The 23465-nt window shown below is 34.7% G+C and overlaps 2 protein-coding genes across 3 annotated transcripts in view; both read right to left on the reverse strand.

Moving 5' to 3' along the window:
- Positions 1 to 23465, reverse strand: part of LOC116159404 (sulfotransferase family cytosolic 1B member 1-like) — a 62806-nt gene that overhangs the window by 13564 nt on the left and 25777 nt on the right. The window contains exon 1 of one of the 2 annotated variants that reach the window (XM_031472372.1): positions 810 to 911. The exons of the other annotated variant lie outside the window; for it this stretch is intronic. The gene's annotated coding sequence lies outside the window, so the exon portion shown is untranslated. Of the gene's footprint in view, positions 1 to 809; positions 912 to 23465 lie in introns of those variants that run through there. 2 annotated transcript variants of the gene reach the window in all.
- On the reverse strand, positions 3014 to 4258 carry LOC116159406. Its single transcript, XM_031472376.1, has 3 exons — positions 4128 to 4258; positions 3361 to 3495; positions 3014 to 3310 (listed from the first exon to the last, which is right to left on the reverse strand). The coding sequence occupies exons 1-3, from the start codon at positions 4183 to 4185 to the stop codon at positions 3159 to 3161; spliced, it is 345 nt and encodes a 114-aa protein (XP_031328236.1). The 5' UTR covers positions 4186 to 4258; the 3' UTR covers positions 3014 to 3158.

Raw genomic sequence — 23465 nt, forward strand, 5'->3', positions numbered from 1 at the left:
CAGTGGAAAATAAAGATCAAGGAATTGGAAATACACTCTTGGGGCCATTGAAATAGCAAAAAGTAGAAAAAGTTTAAAGAAACACCAAGAAACCGTACCTACGCGTTTCAACAACAGAACTGTCATAATCTTCGCAAACAACTAAAAAAGGTAAAAACGAAATCCAGGTCCCAAGATCTTAATGACGGGCAGAATGGGGTTGCAGACAAGAAGAATAGGAACAAAAAAATGGTGGACCAGACGATTTATGCCCACCATCGAACTTACACAACCAAAAATACATTGTTTGGCTATACGCGAGAAAACTAATTGTGGAATTTTTTTTCAAGTCATTGTTACGCATGGCTCGTTTCGTAATTTAATTACCCTCACACGGAAGGTTAACTGTGATTATTGCATCAAATTAAAACTACACAGGGAAGTAATTATCAGAATGGACCTTCGTTTTAGCATGTGCGCGACAATTAGAATATCATATTTGACTTATATATCATTTTAATCCATTCTTAAGTTACAAGGATCGTTCTTTAGTGTTGTTAAAGCCTGTATGACACGAGAGGTTTGTATAAAATTTAGTTTCGTGTCACACTGGTGTAAGATGTAACGTAACTGAAATAGGTGCACTAGCAGGATCAAAGAATCAAAGTTATTTTAACATTAATTTATCTACCTACCTTCATTCTCGTTAAATTTTAGCTTAACGTAAATCAATTATATCTTTTACAGTAAGAAACCATTTTACTAGAGCATTGAATTGAATTTTCTTTATTGTACACGAGTCATAGACGTTAATATTTCTTCTCACTTACCTACTGTTTGCACACTCAATTAAGTTGACTGTAAAAAGGTTTGCAGGTTATCGCGGAGTATAGTTTTTGAATTACAGCGAAGTCACCAAGACACAATCAGGTACGGCACTGACTCCTCATTCATTGTCGTGGCAAACATTTACAAAATTTTCTGCGCGAGTGACCACAATTATGCATTATTTTGACTCAATTTTTCTACCACGATGTCGGGTTTATATGATACCTTTTCATTCAAAACATCTTGGTCTTTTATTTGTTAACGAAAATTAATTTGAGCTTTTTTTGGTCTTGAGAAGATGCTATTTAATTTCAATTACAGTAACCGAAAGGCTTTTATTACTAAATAGCGTACTATAACAAGACTGACGGAGGAATGGATTTCTTAATTAACACCCCCTTTGCACTCAAACAAAAAATCGGCTCAATTAAAGTTTAAACTAAGTCATGCCCATTCGTTCGGGATAGTACGCGATTCCTAGATTTCTAAAGATTATCGAATAAAGCAGATGTTACATCCTGATGATTTCTCTGCCAATTTTTCGACGGGTGCTGCTTCCCAATCAAAGAAATGGTGCTAAAATTATCCATAAAGGACACGGTACTAACGATCCAACTTATTTGCAAGTAAATTACTGGTAATTGTACAAATTTCAATTATCTAGTGTTATATGGAAAGTGGTCCATGGAATCTCCTTGAATTTTAATTATCAAATTAATTACTCTGTCACATTCCTAATTGACTGTCAATTTGTATTTCAATGTTATTGCAATTGGTTAGCCCACCAACAATACACATTTCTCCTTGAGTGAGACCAACGATGTATGTCTATCCTTCCCAGTTTTGCATATTCTCTTCATTTATTGTTAAATACAATAGACCATGTATAATGAATAATGATCAAGGAGTAATTATGTAAAGAAGTTTATCGAATTATTCAATGCATTCCTTCTGTAAATTACCTGGTTCTAAGGTACTTAGTGGACTAGTTAACATTTTTAATTATTCCTTTATTTCCTGTGATTTGCTGTAATCAAATTTACTGATTTATAGATTATTATAGTTATTAGGTAGACATGTGCATGAATGTTCACTTAGGTATGGTAGATCCTAATAAACTGGCACTTCGAACACCTAAAATAAATCTCTTTCTTTTCTTATAGAAGGACGAACAACAAAAAATGCATTTTTTTGATAAAAATGGTAGCTATAACATTTAAAATTCTGTTACAATGATTAAAAGCATAACATATAGGTACCGATTTTTTATTAAATTCTTATTTTTTCTAAAAATAACAATTGTACATTTAGCGTATTACTTATTTATATTTATGCACAGCCCATGAAGAATTTTTCCGAACATCTTTTGTGCGGCAAGATGACTTCACTTTTTTGTCCTGAATTCAGTTGTAAAAATAAAAATTTCTTGATTTCGAGGTTGATCCTCTATTTTCTGAGGCAAGAACATTTTCTTATAGAATGTGGCCTGTAGAATCCATAATTTCAAACAGTTCCAAGATTGGGCTACTGGATCAAAAGTTACAGCCCTTTGAATTTTCTTTCGACATTGGTTTCTGGTCTATAACTTTTGATTGAGGGGTCTAATCGAAAAAGTACGAATTGTTTTGGATTCTACGCACCAAAATTAATAAAAAAAAATGTTTTCCCGAGAAAATTTGGTAGAGTCGATTTTTGGTAAAAAAGGAAGGTTTATACACTGCCTTTTTTTTCCCTGAAAGAAAAATTGTCTCAGATCGACCGGGAAAAAACATTTTCTTATAGAATGTGGCCTGTAGATTCCATAATTTCAAACAGTTCCAAGATTGGGCTATTGGGTCAAAAGTTACAGCCCTTTGAATTTTCTTTCGAAATTGGTTTCTAGTCTATAACTTTTGATTGAGAAGTCTAATCGAAAAAGTACGAATTGTTTTCGATTCTACGCACCAAAATTAATAAGAAAAAGTGTTTTCCCGAGAAATTTTGGTGCAGTCGATTTTTGGTAAAAAAGGAAGGTTACACTGCCTTTTTTTTGCCCGAAAAAAAAGTTGTCTCAGAGTCTTGCTGTCAAAAACACTTCTCTAACTTTAATTTTTTCCGATATTCCAAGATCAGCACTTGACATCGGCCACAGCACGTATCTCAGTCAGAGGTTGTATTAGCTATGATGAATAAGGGCTTTCCAAAATGATCACTTTATAATCAAAGGTTGCGGATATAATTTCGTATATTACAACGTAATATTTCATTTTGCAGTTTAAAATATGTCAAAGAAAGAGTAACTATAATGCAATTACTAATAGTAAAATGAAGAAAAATGTTCACAATCGTTATAACAGGTTTGGTCTTATTAATCAATATATGTCAGTATTGCAATAGTCGGTTTGGCACTGTTGACAGTATCTGTTTGCCTCGCCGTGCTCCTTGAGCCAACCACAAGCACGAACGGAAGAACAAAATCTCCTCGCTACATCTTGGGTTGTTCCCTCCTTTGTGCCTTTAATGACTAAAAAAAGAGGTAGATGATGTTCGTGTGTTAGATAAGCCAATACTTACTTCCATAATAAAATATGCAACCTCCCTTGCACTTGTCAGTTGCGGTAATATTAACAAAGTGACGACAATTGAGAACTCCTTGAGGGTCATTGTCGGATTTAACATTGCAATAATAGCAGTTGTATTTTGTCCAACCTACGATTAATCAAAATTTACATAAATTATGATTAACAACACACGGTTGATAAACTTGTTTACTACCTCTCCTATCTCCACGTATAAACTTTAATTGCGAATTCGAATCTATTAATCCGGCCATAACTTTTCAAATTCACGAGTGATGCAGCCACAAGTAAATTAACTTTCACGAGATGGTTAGTTTCCCTTTATCGTTGTGTATAATACAAAACTTTATTTTATAGTATAATTATATTAAATTGACATTTTAATAGGTTTGAATGTGTATGCTAAGTTGCTCTTTAACCGTAAGTGCCTATAAAGTGAAACAGGTGATTGTGTATTCTAATGACATCTACCATTCATATTTCAAATATGACGGGAAGCACGATATAAAATGACGTCCAGAACATATAACAATGCTGTTTCTATGGAAGCAACTGCGATGGTAGAACCTAAGCTTGCTATTTTTGACGTTTAAATTAAATTCAGATTTGTTAGAAGCGTTACAAAGGTTTATATGACTTCTTCTGTAAAAAAATTACGTATTATATTAATCTTCTTGGGTGTAAATCTGGCAGCAAATGAAAACTTCCAATTTAGAGACCGTTCGTGCATAAAGAGGTAATTATAAACGTGTCGTTACATACCTGAGGCAATACCTACACACAAGAGAGCAGTAGACGCCAACACAAATTTAAAATACATGCTGATAGTAGGTACTCGTATATGAGGCAGCCTGTACTGTACATGTATTTATACCTACGTCGAAAGGTTTCACAAATTAGATAAATTATTCTAAAATAGTTAAGGCGTATGTCTGCTTATCTAATCATTATTACAAAGATTAATACTAATAATTGATTTATCGCCGAATAACATCTTTTTCAAATGCGAAGTAAAAATATTCGTAGTTGGAAGAAGTTGTTGAAAGACTAACGCGGACACGCGATTCCCATCCCGGCGATGACCATCCCGGCACCGACTTCCTGGCGACAATCCATCCCGGTGACCATTTTCTTTCCGACTTCGGTCATCCCGGCGACGGGCAACAGTGCACATCCCGACAATTTGAACTCTGCGATATGTATCAAATTCACTTCAGCGAACTTATCAAGACGTGGTTATGGTTCCTTCTTAGAATGGGGTACGCAACAATGTTAATAAAGTTCAGGATCAGAATATTCTATGGGGAGATCCTGAACTTTATTCAAATTTATATTGTCAAAATTCGTGTGCGGACAATTCGCTCCCGAATAATTCACACCCGGATAATTCTGTAAATCTTTGGTTTATTAAAATTAAATATTTTTAAGAGGATACTAGACCATTGCCTTTACAGAATGTATGTAGTAGTGCACATCTTGGTAAACATCTACTTCATGGAAAAATGTTTCAAATAATAGTTATTTGGTCTTTCACTTTCAACACATCGCGATTCTTAAATATTTCCATTTCTTAAATATAATCACGCTGGTTTTTTTTTGAAGTTGTATGATGAGTTTGATATAGTTAAATCCTGTAATTTAAGAATACCCTCGCTTTCTTAAACGGAATTGGTATATATATCGAGTATCGACATATAGCACTGTGCATATATGTACCTGTACTCTATAGCGTGCAATAAAGGGGATATGACCTTGGCAGTCGAACCCTATATTAAAAAAAAACACATAATTTTTATCTACTGCGCTTTCGTTTTGAGAAAATAAGAATAGGTAACTGAAACGTCTTTTGTGGAGTAATTAAATACCAAATAGTTATACCTAGTTATAGTATATCTACAATATTATGTGTAATATTCGCTACTTTTGAGACGCTCTTAATATTAAAACAGAATCAACAAATAATACCGTACACAAACAAAGTGATAAGTCTAAAGTTAAAAATACTTACATTATAAGATCAAGATGAAAATAGAAAAAGGAAGTAATTTTAACGCTCCCTTACATAAAGATTTCTTAATGAAGACACATAAAAAATTGTTCTTTATTTCTTTAGTTGAAAAGGGTTACAAAGGAAATGAATTAAATTTATTTTAAACAAAACGAGTATTTATAAATGGCAATAGAACAATGCATTTCATAGATGGCACTAAATTTGGATAAGTAATTAAGATAATATTATAATTAAAGGTAAATTTGAAAAGACGCCGATAACACAAATTGCACTTCATAAAGAAACAATAATAGAAATATCGTAATGACATCTTTTCTATTATTTCTGGAAGATGAAGAGGGTTTATTACAAGGTAAAAGTAATTAGGTCCGAAAAATCAGGTTTAAGTACGTATGACCACAACTAATTAGAACTTTAACGCCTGTATAGTATCTTCATTCTTGAACGTTTGACAGAGTGGTATTTTAAAATTTATCTGAGCACGGGTTTTGATTTTGTGTATACTTTTTTTTAATTTTAAAAAATTTTATTTCTGGTGGTAGAGTTGTGGTGGTGTTCAGAAAAGGTAAGTTTCCAGTTTTCTTAGACCCAGTTTTACGTTTCTTTGACCACATATGGCTATACATATGTTGATTATTGGTGACTGAGTAAAATTACACTAACTGCTTATTTTTTTGCGTTATCTTTGCTACAACTATGGTAGTGAATGAACTTAAAAGTTTCTTTTTGATTTTCTTACTGTTATTTAACTTATAGTTTGAAGAGATACATGGAAAAATTCTGGCATTTTTTAAGAGATTGTTAATAATCAAAATCAGTAAGGGTTTTGAAAATCTTGAAACGTTTTAGGAATAGGTCGATATTGATGATTTTTTCTTTTAAATGTTTGTAATTATTAAGTACCTATATACTTCCTTTTTAATTTTTGTATGGCATACCATAGTACTAAAGCAAAACCCTTAGCATTGGTAATTGCGCAACAAGGAAGATAGGACATCATTGGAAAGGCTTTCCTTCTCTGAATTTGGTGAGATGGTATAATTTTTTAGATTTGATATTTTCGAAATATTTTAAAAGTAAGTTGAGGGTGCGCTGTTGTTTATGTCATTGGAAGGATGTCGGGCCGATCACTATGTAATAGAAGCTAATGCGATCGTGCGTCAAAATTATGCAGTTGCAAGTGGTATAAAAAAGAGAAATCTTGTACCTGCAACGTCGAATGCGCTGGAAATGAAACAACTAAACCAAAAAAATTACATATCCGAATTCAGAGATGGGCGACCTTACCAACGATGCATCATTTAAGATTTTAAGGGTTGCACTGTCAGCGATGCGAGACAAAGACATTAGTGAGCAAGTTTTATTTTAGACACTGTTTCCTTCCATGATCAATTTGACGTGCCAAAGCGTTTTTTGAAAATTATTTTAATTTACAGAAATAGCTATGTATCGTTTCTAATGCACCACCGTATATTATTTAGCTTCGGAGAAATAACACCAAAATCTCCCCATAAAAATTGTTATAATAATAAATGGGTAGATTTTGGTGTTATTTCTCCGAAGCTTCTTAAGCACCCCATTGAGAGTCAAGGATCTTCACAATTTCAGTATATTATTTAAATAATAGCCATATAATTTATAGCAAGATCAATTTTTTTCACGATATTTATCAACATTTTTTGCTTTTTTCGTTACTTTACAGTTCTTATCTCTTTAATTTTACGGAAACTCTCAAGAATCTATTTGTTTTACGTTCAAATATGATTATAATTTACTTGAGATTCTTTTAAGACAATACATACGTATTTCGTTATGGGTCCTTTAAATGGACGACATCGAAGGTTAGAGAACTAGGAAACTTAACTTCCAGCTATTAACTTAATAATAATTGTTAAAATTTTATTTAGACTTATATTCCTAATGCAATATTATTTGTACGTGCTAAAAGGTTTCCGAATGAAGAAAACCTTGATTGTTAATTGGTACAATAAAACTGGGTAAATAGGTTTAAGAAATGTCAGGTGACAGTTTTGCTGATAGACCGATACCAGCGTTTAGCAGCATCCGTCTACTTGTGAACATGAGTGCATGGACAATTTACATCACGGATGAGTGTCTTTTTACCTTTTTTTTGTTTTTTTTAAATAAATTTTCATTCATGGTACCTTTAGCAAGTGTTCTCATGTTTAATACGAAGATTACAATAAAATAAGTACTAAATTCCAGATTTTGAGTGATATGGATGCTATTAAAGTGACCTAATATCTCTACTGCTTTGATACGGTCCATTCCATTTAAAAAGGTACATAGGATGTACGTATGAATTCTTGCCTCATAAATTCTATTAAAAAAATTATTCCTCTACAAATTGTATGGCTATTGATTAACCAACATAAATATTTAAGTGCCACATTAAAATGCCAAAATCAAGGAAAATATCATCGAAAATGGACTTGTCCCTGAGGCTAAAAGTTGAAATTTGATTTGTTACAAAAAGTTGATAATGGATATGGGATTTAGGCGGTGCAAACTATACGGGTGCGTAACAATGGAGTTCGGTACAACGAAAAGGGGAAAGAGATACATAATCTATGAAGGATACATGTACCTCTTTACTAAGAACCTTAAACTTCAAAACTGCTCATCATGGCTGTGTCGAGCGAGAAGAGTAAAGAAGGATCCATCGGCTCTTAGTTTAACATGCAATGCCAGGATCTGGGTCAACGATTACAAGGTAAGATTAGCTAAACCGAGCACTGATTTTTGAAGTCCAGATGGTTTCCAGTTTCAAAGCCCTTAATTGGGTATTTTATTAGTTAGGATATCGTCTTTTGACCTTTTGACTTTTTTATACGTAAAGTTTCATCGTTGCTTATACCGTCGTCTAATGTTAGTTGTTCCCTCCCTTGCAAAAAATTTAGTTTATTAATCTCTTCAAATTTCAATTTTACTCTAGAACCAACCACGGATATGGTCGTTGGGCTTTCCAGTTTTACTGCCCTTTTGGGTTTTTAATTGTTTTCCATCTATTGTAAGTTTTATAGCTATAGTCTCTCCTCAATTATCTCTACCATCTTGTAGATCACCTGAAGATGACCGTTGGTCGAAACATGTAGTGTATCACTTCGTTTTATTAAATTATGGGAACGGTTTAGAGAACTTTTATTCAATATTAATAAATTATCCCATTTAGAGTTTGAATACAAAATGGACGTCACGATTCCAAATTATACCTTAATATTGAAACTATCCAAATTTTAAATGTAGGTATACGTCTATTACATGCACAAAGTAATAAAACGTGATATTGGTGAGTAATATTGGAGATTTCAAGCTCTGAGTTAATTTAATGCTTCACAGCCGACTTTCTATGTTAAAAGTCAACCGTACACAAAATACCCTCTCAGGGGAGGGAGATTCTGGTGCGAATTATTCCGGTGCGAATTTGGTCCGAATTGTCCAGGTGCGAATTGCCCTGGTGCGAAATGTCCTCCTATTGTAGGTAAATGGGTAAAACGCAATTTTCTAAAAACGGGTTCTTTGCACCGATGCCAATTTTGTAAACAAGGCGACTTATTAATGAGGTTCCTTATATATTTCGGTTCCTTATATTTCTAAGCAATTAATTACAATGCACAATAACAACCTCTTTTGGTACCTAGTTTGACAACCGCGCTTCTAAAGTACCAACATCAGTAATCCTTAATTGCTCTTAAAAATTAAGAAAAAGGTTGTAGGTGAGTTTCAAATTTTTAACGAGCCGAGCTTCAACAGTCTTTCCAAATTGTGAGTGAAATAAAAAGTAGGTGCTGGAATATTACCTATCAGTTAATCATCTTATACCCTTACTAAAATCTGTGAGATGAATCGAATTCTATCACTTAAAAATGCTACAAAGTGCGATTTAGATGGATACGTATAGATAAAAGATAAGACTACAAGAGACGGCATAAAAGTAATGTGGAGGTGTGATAAAAAAGACAGTGGCGACCGTCAAAAACTCGAAATAAGTAAAGTATTCATTGATAATGTTTTAAACCGCTATTAGTCGAAAATGGATAAAAGCGAAAGGTTGAATGTGTATTGCGTTTTTTGTCTCTAACCAAGGCAAAGGAGATGTATTACCATGGCTTAAGAAATTAATTAATAATTAATTTTAAAGCAAAATTTTGTTACGGTCTCTATTATCTTAATGCTAATAATAAGATTAGATAATTATGTTCAGCTTAATTATAATTTTAAATCAACCTTTTTATATCGACGATAATGTAAAATTATTTTCATCAACAAGATAATGAAAATGAATACTTGTTATCTTGTAGATAATTCTATTTCACCTACTTAGCAAACTGTAAATCTATCTCATCGATAAGTATAGATACATGGAAGAATAGAAATTTTCTATAATAAAAAATCCAATTGTATTCATTATCCTGTTGATAAAATATGCCTCTGTGCCTCTCAATAATTTTAAATAGTAGAATTAAGATTGTCAACAAGATAATAATTCTTCCGACATTTATTATTGTCTTAGATAATTTTAAATGGCGTTTGCTGATCATAGTCAGATGGAAATGCGCTGCTTTATTGGGGAACTTAAGAGAGAAATGAAGCGCACGGGACCATTTAACTTTATCCTAGAAATATTAAATGGCGGAATTGAATTAAAATAAGGTAAACATATTTATTTTGCATTACCATTAAAATAAAAAAGAAGGATTTTAAATTATCACTACGATACCATTAATTATTCCATTTTACATTAAAATAATAGACATTTTGACAAAAATTTACTTTATGATTATAATATTTTTGCATATTAATTGGTAAAACGGCGTGCCATTTCTCATATAAATTTACGCAAGGACGAATAGACAAACAGATACATTTCAATCTGAGAATGGAGCTTGAAATCCCATGGATGTGCTCTTAAAGCCGAGTCCTATTCAGGGTGTTTCTACTCAAAGTGAACAACACTTTTTTGAAGTAAATTTTTTTTATTGTTTTTTGATTTCGAATTACGAACCTTTTTTGGTTATTTTAGAAATCTCTATGTCGCCATTATTTATAGTCGGATTTCAAAAAATCGAGGTTGTTTGAAATCAACAGTTTAATATCTACAAGTTTTTTACAAAAAATTTACAACATAATTGCGGTCATTTTAAATTTTGGAAATTGATTAGCACCATTCAATATTAATACCTATATTCAAAAATTGTACAAAAGTTGTTGTATTTAAACAATTATACATTGAAAATTATAAGCATTTTTTATATTTTAAATGTGAAAATATGCGCAAAATGGGATTTTTCGTTTTCTTATTACGTACTCCAAGTTGGATATATAACCGAAGATATCGATTTTGTAACAATTGGGAGCGCTAAAATCGTCTCTTCGAGCTTCAATTTGTAAAAAAAATTCCCCAAACCCCCCTCTATGGAGGGTACTCCGGACCCCCCAGACCCCTCGGTCGTTACACACTACTTCAATTTACATACATAGTCAGTTGGTTCTTATTGTGTTCTTCTAGAAGGAGCGTGGAAGTGTTATGAGGCTTAAAACAATCGTGATAGAAGAAAGTGGCGAAGACAGCGTAAAGGTGGTATAAATCAGTTCCAGAAAATAATGGAACATAGACATTATATTCAAAATTGTGTTAAACACGGTATCTGAGATGACAAGCAACTAACAATCTGAAAAAACTGAATTTTTAATGATCTTCAGAAATTGTTAAACGGCGCGAGTGTTCAATTTTCAAAAAAAAATAAAGCCCCTTTAACGTTAGGTACTTACTAATAAAAGCACTTCGCATTCATTATTTGAAATCAAAAGGCGCTTATGCAAATAGGAATCAGTCGCAATTATGTGAAAATCCTTGGAGCTCCACAAAAACCGAAACAAGTAATGCCTTTTTATATTCTTTGAGAGATATTTCAATTATGGTGTCTGTAGCTACTTAGAAATAAAGCAACCCGAACCTTGTCACTTGGATGGAATTTCTATATAACATCAGAAGGAATTTCCACTATACCACCTTCATATATGACGATTAATATTGATGAGATCTTATGAACGGTAACGTGTAATAGTTCGGTTAAATATATATGTGACGCTTTTGGGGTTAAAATTAATACAGCGATAAAAATGTCATAATCTTTCAAGTTGCCGGTAATACCTACGGTAATTTTCACTTTATATCTCTGACCTAAATATACATCGTTATATTAAAACTGCTTGTAAGCAAGATAAAGGTAGTTTGAATGGAGCATGAAATGTTTCCACTAAAATTCTGAAACATAAAATTTTTCGGGGTGAAATTAGAGCGCAAGTTTATTTTTTTTTCTGGCAAAAATTGTACGATACCGTCCGGTTTTAAAGCGGAAAAGGGCTTGTTAGGTTTAATGGGAACTTAACTTACGAAAAATGTGATCAGCCCCAACACTCCTTTGTCGTTTTGGGCAATTTGTATTTGCTATCGTCATGGAATTTACCTTAATTTAATCGATATTAGTTTGCAAGTTTCCGTACCCTATCTCACATCCTAACGCCGCGACTTGGTAAAATACTTAGTTTTTTCCATTACAAAGCTGGACTTTATTCACTTATGAGGGTTTTTTTATTTTCTGATCAAGTATGAATGATTTAGACTTTGGTGTTTACAATTTGCGATTTTCGTAACCTACACAGCTCAATCTATAAGGGAAAGGCAAAAAAAAAATGAAATTTTGAACATAAAATTGATATTAATGTGTTGATATACCACAAACACGGAAAGCTCGTAACTTATACGTGAGAAAACTTATAAAAATATAAATAAAAAATCAAGTTTGGAAAAACCTTTTAAGTTTTAAGAAAGTAAGGCCGAAGTAGTGTATATTGATAAATAGAGAACTAGTCCAAAGTTGATTACAAAGTCTTTCAAATAAATTATAAATGTACTGTTTAGTGTTTCAACGTGCATAAAAAAGTTGTTTGCTGTTTGTTTAGAAGACTTCCTTTAACTTAGAACGGAGACTAGCAGTCGGGAAAGTTTTCGTCGAGAATTCTGCATTCCCCGAGACGTCATTCCGTTTCCTATTTAATATTTTACATTTCGAATGAACGTCAACTTGTTGAAAACGAAGCTTTAAGATAACTACCTGAAAAAGATTTAATGAAATTATCTGTACTTCGGCGCGAACCTAAAATGTTAAGTATTAATATTCTTGCAGTGTAAACACTTTAAAACCTTTTTAATTATATTCAATATCCCTTTAATAATTATTTTCGGAAAAATGTATAAGGAATGAAATTTGGTTTTCGAAATGCTGAAAATGTTTATTAAGACGGCGCGGGATGCATATAAATAAGAAAAATTATTTATTTGCCGATGATTATGTAAATTTTGCAATAAAATCAATATTTGGTGTCGGATGGCACTTATCACGCGCTTGGAGGGGTTAAATTAGCGACGGATAAATTTTATGAGAAGTTCGTCTCGTACTGAGAACGTGGCACAGTGCGGGGCATTATTTTAACTGCTTGCGAAAAAGTTAAAAATGCTTCCGGTGGACTGTTTAAAAAACAGCGCTATTATAACTTTTAGCATATTTTATGGAGAAGAGCACTAGAAATCTGCTACTAGCAGAGCTGGGCAGTATTCGATTTTGTAAATACTTTTTAGTATTCAAGTCCTTTAAAGTATTCAAATACTTTGTAATTAAATACTTTTATGGAAGCAGTATTTGTATTTATACCTCAAATACTTTCACAAATATTTAGTATTCGAATACTTCGCAAAGTATTTGGATACTTCGCAAGGTATTTGAATACTTAACCTTCCTTTTTTACCAAAAATCGACTACTCCAAAATTTCTCGGGAAAACACTTTTTCTTATTAATCTGGTGCGTAGAATCCAACACATAGCCCCCCCAAGGGAAGCACCTTGTCGTGGTGGGGGGGCTCAGTAGCCACTGTTGCCAGCAGTGGTGAAGCTAAGCTGTCCCAGGTCGTTTGTATTGTCTTGTTTGATAGTTCTAGTCCTTTGTCTTTTGTTTCATGTCCTATAAAATATAAACCACAAAAAAAGGCCATGGCCCACTGGCAGTAGCGATAAAATGCAATTGGTAACGACCCCTTATATGATTATGGAAAATTTCTCGAGCCCTTCGGGGCGCCCACATCTTACTGCTCAGGGGTTCGGATTGTCCCCAGAGCCGGCAGGGAGCGAGGCGGAGCGGGCAGGCCTCACCCGGTCGATATTAAGCGGCTGCTCGGCGTCCGTGGCAGGGAACCAGGCCACGGAGCATGTAAATACCTCTGGAACGTATGACGACTTACGCTATGGACCTGGACTTGATAGAGAGAGTGGAAGTTTTCCCTCGCTCCCATTAGTAAACAGCGAAAAGGAGGATAATTATCCCCGGTTCCTGTTTATTGAAAGAAAGGAAGGAGATTTCTCCAAAATAAGCCCTTTCGTAATAGCTCGAGTAATTAATGGATTAATTGGAAAAGTTGACGAGATAAAAAAAGTTAAAGGTATGTTACTAATAAAAACTGTAAGTAACAAACAGTCAAGGAGGCTTTTGCAAATTGTGAGATTTGGCGATTTTGAAGTTAATGTGAAGCCACATGAAACGTTAAACGTTTCTAAGGGCGTTGTGTACTGTCGGGATTTTTTAAACTGCAGTGAGGAAGAAATACTCGAAGGTCTTCAGTATGAAAATGTAATTGCGGTGAAAAGAATTAAGAGGAAAATTAGTGGAAATCTTGTAGACACCCCCAACATTATACTTACGTTTAATTCTCCTGTACTTCCTACAAAAATTGATGCAGCTTTCTACGTTTTAAGGGTGAGGCCGTATATTCCACAACCAATGCGTTGTTACAGATGCCAAAAGTTTGGACATACTACTGTAAAGTGTCAGAATCCTATTCAAGTATGTGTATGTGGAAAACCATTGCATGAAGGAAATCCGTGTGAAGTACCAGTTGAATGTATAAACTGTAAAGGAAATCATCCTACAAACTCCAGATCCTGTGAAATGTATAAAATGGAGATGCAAATACAGGAAATCAAAGTTACACGGAGGGTAACTTATCCGGAAGCAAGACGTTTGGTAGGTAGTCGTAGTGCAGTTACGATGAATAACTCTTATGCTAATGCTGCTGCACACAATAGTGACTCGACTCAACAGAATATTATCCCTGAAATAAAAAAAATCGTCAACGAGGAAATGAAACAACTTACAGCTTCTATGATAAGTTACATTCAGAAGGCAATGCTGGTCCCTGCGACAAACACTGTACAATTCCTAACTCCACCAAGTAGAGACCAACCATCACAAACAATGGTTGCAGATAGTGAGACTCATTCAGATGTAGCCCTGCTGCTGATGGATGAAGAATCTAGAGGTGCAAAAAGAAAAACTTCGCTACAACGAACACAATCGACAGACTCGAGTGTTTTGTCTGTTGACGAGAATGCAGTAGCAGAAGCAAAAAATCCAAGAAAAAAAAAAGGTTGGCCGCTTGGAAAGCCAAGAAAACCGAGAGACGGTGATGAAGCAGGCAAAAAGTCAAGGGAGTCGAGCAGCCAGCGAAACACTGATCCGAAAAATTGATAATAATGTGATAAAATCTGTGATAATTATTAATTATCTAATTATAGTAGTCCGTTTTTTATTGAATTACCAATCTGTGATATTTCTACGCATTGTTTTTGCTTTTTTAAATGTATATAATATTAATTTATTTATATTTACGAGCATTTTTAACTGTTGAACACTATAAACGTCTAAAATTCGAGATGTACAACTGTATTATACAGTGGAATTGTAGGGGACTTATGAAAAGATATACGGACCTAAAATGCTCTTACATGATTTAAATCCTATGTGCGTGTGTGTTCAAGAAACACATTTACAAGTACGTCAACCATATTCTTTACGAGGATATGACTTGATCCGAAAGGATTATACAGACGGTCAAAGAGCATCGGGTGGGGTTGCTATTTTCATTAGAAATGGAGTGTACTTTGAACCACTAGCATTAAGGACTAGACTTCAGGCAGTCGCCATCAGAATAAAGATCACCTTATGTAATATTTACCTTCCAGATCAGGATTGGGATATTGAGGATCTTGAGACGGTTATCGAACAACTACCTGCACCATTTGTTGTGACAGGGGACTTTAACGTGCATAATTTCCTGTGGGGTTCTTTGAAAAATGATGCTAAAGGACGTATTGTTGAGAACTGGTTAAATAGAGATAACGTGGCCCTCCTTAATACAGGATCGGCTACGTATCATAATGCTCGATCGAATACATTCGACGCTATTGATCTGACTCTGGTTTCACCCATATTGATGACTAAACTGACGTGGAGAGTGATTGATGACCTGCACAACAGTGATCACTTCCCCATAATTATTGAAACGGACACGATTATGCCGCAAAAGACCGTAGCTAGACGATTTCTAGCCCATAAAGCCAATTGGGTGCTGTTTCGAGAAAGTCTTCGGGTTCCAGCAAATGTAAGTGTTCAAACTATGACGGCGTCAATACTAAATGCGGCAGAACTTAGCATACCAAAATCGGGAGACAAACCTATTAAAAGACCTCTTCCGTGGTGGAATCCTGAAATTAAAGAAGCGGTGAAAAATAAAAAATAGGCATTCAGAAAGTACCAACGGCATCCCACAGTTGAAAATCACATTGGGTTTAAACGAGCCAGAGCCATCAGCAGACGTATCGTACTGGAGAGCAAGCGGAAAAGTTGGAATGAGTACACATCAAGTATCACAACAAGAACTGATATGAACAGTACCTGGAAAAAAATCAAAGCAATTAATGGAAATTATAAAAGCTCAATAATTCAATCGATACAAACCTCCCAAAATATAACTACTGAAGATTCCCTTGAGATCGCGAACACGTTGGCCAATCATTTTGCTAATATGAGTAGTTCTGCTAACTACCCAGATATCTTCTCTCAAACAAAAAATGAAAGGGAAACCGATTTATGTTTTGCTACAGCACGTCACCTAGAATATAATGCACCATTTATATTAAAAGAAATGGAGTTTGCGCTTCGACATTGCAAAAAAAAAAACAGCACCCGGGCGCGATTGCATCTCCAATGAAATGCTCATTAATCTCACACCTGAAATGACAAGAGCTCTACTACAGTTATATAATCAGCTATGGGATGAAGGTACTTACCCGGATGAATGGAAGGAGGCGGTGGTTATACCGGTCCGTAAACCTGGAAAAACTCCTTTAGATCCTGCCAGCTATCGTCCAATAAGCCTTACGTGCTGTATGGGAAAATTATTTGAAATAATAATTAATAATAGGCTGCAATGGTACCTTGAAAAAAACAACCTGTATGTACCGTGTCAGGCTGGTTTTAGGAAAAATCGATCCACCACCGATCACCTTCTCCTATTGGAACAAGCTATACAGGAAGCTTTTCGTAAAAGGGAACACTTAGTTGCCATCTTTTTTGACATCAAGGGTGTATACGATATGACCTGGAGACATGGTATTCTTGAAAAAATCCATAACCTAAATTTAAGAGGCAACCTACCGCTTTTAATAAAATCCTTTCTATCTGCCCGGCGTTTTCGTGTGAAGGTCCAAGATAAGTTCTCTGAACTTAAGATCCAGGAAAATGGAGTACCTCAAGGGTCCACCCTTAGCTGCACGCTGTTTGCAATGGCCATCAACGATATTACTATAAATGTAACCGAGTCTGTCAGTAGATGTATGTATGTGGATGATATAGCCATTTTTTTCTCTGGAAAAACAATCGGTCAAATTAGTCGTAAACTGCAACCGGCCATCAATCGAATTGTTGGGAATGGAGCAAACATTGGAATGACCTTTTCACGGGAGAAAACCCAATGTGTGCACTTCTGCAGACTACGAACTCCGCACTATGATCCGCTACTTTACCTGGACGACAATCCTATCCGATGTACTGAAACTGCCAAATTCTTGGGGCTTACGTTTGACAAAGCACTGAGATGGATCTCACACATCGAACAATTAAAAACGAAGTGTATCAGGCGTCTCGATGTGTTAAAAGTATTGGCACATACTAAATGGGGAGCGGAAGTAAAATGTCTCATCACGATCTATAGGGCATTGATACTGTCCCAAATTGACTATGGGTGCGTGGCGTATTCGTCCGCACGAAAATCGCTGCTTGCAACGCTAGACTGTGTGCACAACGCTGCCATAAGATACTGCATAGGGGCGTTTCCTACAAGTCCAGTGGACAGTCTGTATTGTGAATCGGGAGTTCCTCCCCTAGACATTAGGAGAAAGCAGTTAATGGCTAACTATATCATAAAGATCAAGTCATTACCGGATCATCCAAATAATGTGCTGTTTAACGTTGACTTGGACCTATATCGCACACGTCCGACCATCACGCGCCCTTCTTATGTGCGGTTTTGCGAACATCTTGAATGGCGGAATATAACTCTGCCTATACTGCTAGAAGAAAATATGCTAGAATTTGAACCATGGACGATGCCCATCATTAGAGTAAGGAAAGACCTGGTAAGGCTTAAAAAGGAAACTACTGACAATGATACTTACCTACGGGAGTTCCAAAGCATTTGTAACCAGTATCCTGCACATGAGATCATATACACGGATGGGGGACTGAACGTGGTGCTGGGAGCGCAATTCGTCATCGATGGTATACCACATGAATGGAAACTATGTCGGTTCTCTTCCATACTTTTTGCTGAGCAATATGCGCTGTGGCAGGCGATTATGTATTGTTCCATGGTTGTTGAAGGGAAATTTTTAATTGTCACCGATTGCCTGAGCGTTATTCAATAATCTGTCGTTCAAATATTTTCTGATGACGTTTGACTAGAAGGGTCAATCTGCCTTGAACCCATACTCGAACGCATTGAAATAGTTTTCATGTGGGTACCAGGTCACGTCGGAATTCTGGAAATGAACAGGCGGATCGTGCTGCTCGAACGGCGATATGTAAAGATCGTGTGGACGTCAACTTTGTATGGCTACAGATGCGAAAAAGTATCTGAAAGAAAAGAGCGTACTGGAATGGCAACAGAGATGGGAAAGGTGTAATACTCACCTAATGCAAATAAAGCCGAACGTTGGTAAACTGTACACGGTGCGCGACGGGGACAGAGAAATAAATGTGAAGATGCACCGACTACGAATTGGACATACTGGTATCACGCATAAGCATATATATAAACGTGAGCATCCACGACAGTGCGACCGGTGTAGAACAACCCTCACGATTGCTCACTTAATTGGGAAACTGTCCATTATACGTTTTGGAACGCGCGACACATAAGATAAGGGCAAATTATTCTGAAAACTTTAATCTAGACAACTGCAGAGGCACGTTAGCTTTTATGAAGCAAATAAATATGTATAAAGATATATAGGGCGGAGAGTGTGAGAGATGGTTTGTGCTGAAAGGGGATATGACCATAGCAGTCGAACCCTAATAAAAAAAAAAAAAAAAAAAAAAAAAAAAAATAACTCAGAAAAACACTTGATCGACCCAAAACTGATTCGATTATCTCATTTTATGTGCGAGCAGGTCTCATAGAGAAGTCCACACATAATTCCATTATTTTGTTTGTGGTCAACTTTCGTATTATCGATAAATGCGGTCAGAATGGATGGGATTTTATTAGCGCGCCATTTAACGTTATTCCAAGCAGTAGAAGCGGACCAGGATTACCTAGTTTATTTTTTTTTATAAAATGCGATATATTATTTTTTGTTGTGTGGCTGTTATCAAAATTTATTTCATTTCCGATCCTTCAAAATACAAATCCCTTCGATAAAAAGCTGGTTTTAATTTACTTTTAGATAAATAAAATCTTGTTTACTACTGTTTCTCAATATAGAAGACTACAAAAATTCATACGTTTACGCCTTTGCTGCTCGTCATAAAAGCAGTATCCGGAAATCAAACAAATAATTCTGTAACAGGTTAAGTTTGAATCGAAAGGTATCGCATTTATCATATACTAACTAACTAAGTAACTTGATCAGTCTTCTATTTGTTACTGATCAGTGTTGTTTTGTTTGTATTTTTCACCAATTAAAGTGAAACCAATTTTCACGTTAATTGGTATTCGTCTATAGAAAACAATCTTTGGCACAATCTTAATTCAAGGCACCAACATTTACGGTCCGTCTTGATACTGTTGTCATTATTATACAGGCTGAGTAAACAGTCCCGGAACAGTCGATTATCCGCGTGATTCATGAATCATTTTTTTAAATAATAACAAATATGAATGCGTTAAATAATATTGTAATGTCTCCTTTTTTGACTTCCGGTTTAGCCAACAATGTTTTTTTTGTTTATTAATAGTAATGTTAATATTTATTCTTGTGATTATACATTGTGACATTATGACAAACGTGATAAAATAATAATTTTATGCAAAAAGTTTAAAAATTTTTCGGTCGCCAATCTTTATATCACAGATGTCTGTATCACTTAAAAACTCGTCTACTGTGTAATATGCTTTACTTAGTAAAAAGTTTCTTAAGTACTAATTTCTTAAAAGTTTGAGGATTTTCTGTTTTTCAGGTGATATGGAGATGATTATAAAGTTTAAAGCAAAGGTAATTTGAGCTGGATTGAGTTTTACATATTCTTTTAAAGGGTAAGTAGATGCTGTTTATATTTCTTGTGTCGTGATGATGTATATGAGAATGATTTTGTATGCTTTGATATTATATTTATGCACGTATGTGACTGATTGTTGATTGTTGTTACACGCAACACCCTGTAAATTCTATTTGTTATCGGGCGCATAAAAAAAGCTACATAAAAATAACTAAGGTTTTGTTTTATTTGAATAGTGGTACAAAAATAAAAATAAAAAATAATATAAGTTGCATCACGCTTCGTTCTTTGGTTGAATGTACCTTTAGTTTGAGTAACGCTGAATGCGCTTTAGTGTTAGGAGTGTAATTGGTACTGGAAATGGGGAAATATGACTTCTTTGTCTTTCCTATTTGTGAAAGATGTGGAAATCTCATGTTGAAAACCCAGAGGTCTCGAAGCTAAAATTATCTGAAATATATACCTAAACGTATTTATGTGAATTGGACCCTGCTGTATATTTTTGAGGTACTTACAGCTATTTCCATAATTATAATAACACGTTTCTTTTTATGTTATTCCATACGTTTTAATTTAATTACGGATTTTAGTCTGATATTGGTATTGTAGTTTTATCGGTGATGTACTGTTCTCTCATGAAATGCTAATATTGGTATTGTAGTTTTATCGTTGATGTACTGTTCTCTCATGAAATGCTGAAGCGAGTTCACCACCTATATTTTTAGTTTATATTTTTTATTTACTTATTTACTTAATATAATTTCTCTAAACTGACTCTTCTTGAAATTCGAAGCTCAATTATTAGCGGTAAAATCGTTAAATGCTAAAACACAATAAATACATCCTTTAATGTGTTAATAGTTATCGCCCTAGGTCAAAGAATTCAATCATGTTTCCTTTGGAAAATTCAAGGTAAAATTGAAACTGTAAATTTATCGCATGAAATGAAGTGTACAAATGCACTTCTCCATTACGAGTTTTATTCTGGATTTTGAAATTATATTTAGGCCAATTTGTCGCTTTCAACTTGAAAAATAAATATTGTCATGTTCTTTCAATTATATTTTTTCGCGATCAAAATTACTGATTTTACCTTCTTCTTTAGAAGACGTCTTCAGATTGCTTTCTGCTTAGCTTTCAATTTGACCATTAAAATCTGCTGAGTAGCGGTAGTGATTTCCGTTTGCAATCACGCTTGACCTTACATTGGGAAATAGATAAAGCACCAAGAACACGAAACAATCAAATGTGTTCCACCATCAGCGACAAACTGCGTAAATTACAGATAAATTACAAACAGCAAATTATAATGCATCATGGATAACGCATCAGTGACAGTACACACTCCTCTATTTTCATCGCCACTCTCACGAGCGAAATGGGGTTGCCAGCTCTATATTGCTAAAGAGTCAAGCACAGTTGAATGCTTTCTCGCTTTGCCGTCTGAATTAGATAAAGGATTTGTTAACAATGATAAATATAAATTATGTCAAACTCTGCAAATGTGTATTACTGCAATAAAGATTAGTCGGGTGCTATTCTTCACACTTGAATGAAACGTTCCCGATATGAACGACATGACTTGAATAACAAACGGAAGAGCAGTAGGAACGATATTGTTAATCCTTATAATTGTCTTACTCGGCGAATAGTACCAACTGTGAAATATTCATTGCCGAGGAATTTCAATCGTGACAGTTTGATGAAATTGTGGTTTAGCGCATTGTAGCAACAAAGTAAGTCGCAACAATTGAAATTCTACATCAAACATATAATGTAATAATTCCATGGTTAAGTTATACGTATGCCTCCGAGTCATTTTGCAATACACTGCCGACGACTGCCATAACAATAAGGAAAAATGAAAAAGCAAATGAATTTGGTGCAAATTGAGGGTGTGTATACAGACGTCTTCCAATCAGATCAGGTCACTACTGGTAACTTTCTAATTACTGGAGCTTCGAAATGTTGGTTAAATTAGCATTTAGGAAGCCTTTCTTGGTAGAATTACAAGGATGATATTAGACAATCAATTTAGCGATGTTTTATAGACATAAACTTTTTTTATATGTCACAGCCTCTATATAGGTAATTAACATATCTTGAAAGAGAATGAAATCACTTTTAATTGATAAATAACGAAGCTACAACGCATTAAGCATTCAGTGAGAATTACCATATCCCCTGCCATATCCTCTGTCATGGAAACTACAATTTCCTGACAGAAAGTAGGCATGAAAATGAGGGTTTCAGGACGATTTTGAGTAAATAAATTTTGCACGATTACCTTGTAAACAATGCAGTTTTTAGAGCAGTCATAAGGTGACTTTGCAGGTGCATCCACCTTATAGTCCCAATATAACACCGTATGACTTCTCTTTATTCCTGTAACTCAGAGAAAAATTATGCGGTCATCGTTTTTAACCCCAAATGACCCCGCGATTGCGTTTCAAAACCTCGTATCGGAGGTGACTCAAGAACAATGGCATGACTTTAAGAATATTGGTTTTATGGAATGGATAAATGTGTTAAACTGAAACTGAAAGGAAAGTACTTTGAATATAGTTATTTACATAGGTATTATCATTGCTTAATTTAAACAATGGTATTATACAAGACGATAAAAGGACGTTTTAACCATCAAGTGAAAGGTTTTCACGAGATGGTTAGTTTTCCTTTATCGTTGTGTATAAAACAAAACTTTATTTTATAGCAGAAGCCTTAGAAATCGTTACAAACTTCTGAAAATGTTGTAGGTATTTAATTTACATGTTCAAAATAGTAAGCCTACATCCCGTCTTTTTCATGGGAGCAATATTGTACGCTGTTCTGAACTCCATTTTATTTTGTGCTACGCGTCCCATTTTTAATAAGAATGACAGAAGTCATTTGAATTGACAATGATATGTTTCATCTTATCTACCCTTTCAGTTAAAGTGATCACTTTATCTACCCTTACTGTTACAGAGACACTTACACCTTACTAATTCAAACTTATTAAAATGTCAATTTAACCTTTCAGCGGTCGCGCGCGATTCAAATTTGGGGTGGAATTGTACGCGACCTACCCTCTTTGTAGCCATGGGGCCTTGTCTACCTTTCGGAAACGATGTGCCTAGTATGCTCGCAAACCCTGAACTCATTAAGTTCAATTATTTGTTAGTTAATGCTATATAATAAACAATAATAGTATGAAACATGTGTATAACCAAGTCTTTAAAGCACGCGCAACAAGTTGAAAAGTACCACGCGTAGCGGACAGGTATATCTTGGTTACAGCTTACCATTCGCTCCAAATTTCAAACCCCTAAGACATTTTTTCGCAAAAATAAGAATAAAAAACGAAAAAAACAGGCTTTCCGATTTTTCTAGGAAAATTGGAGGTTATGGTGCTGATACAAAAGTTGCTCATTTTTTTAATATCTATAACTTTTACATTTAACATTTTCGGCTAAAAT

The sequence above is a fragment of the Photinus pyralis genome, unplaced genomic scaffold, assembly GCF_008802855.1.
Source record: "Photinus pyralis isolate 1611_PpyrPB1 unplaced genomic scaffold, Ppyr1.3 Ppyr1.4_LG1, whole genome shotgun sequence".
Lineage (NCBI taxonomy): Eukaryota > Metazoa > Arthropoda > Insecta > Coleoptera > Lampyridae > Photinus > Photinus pyralis.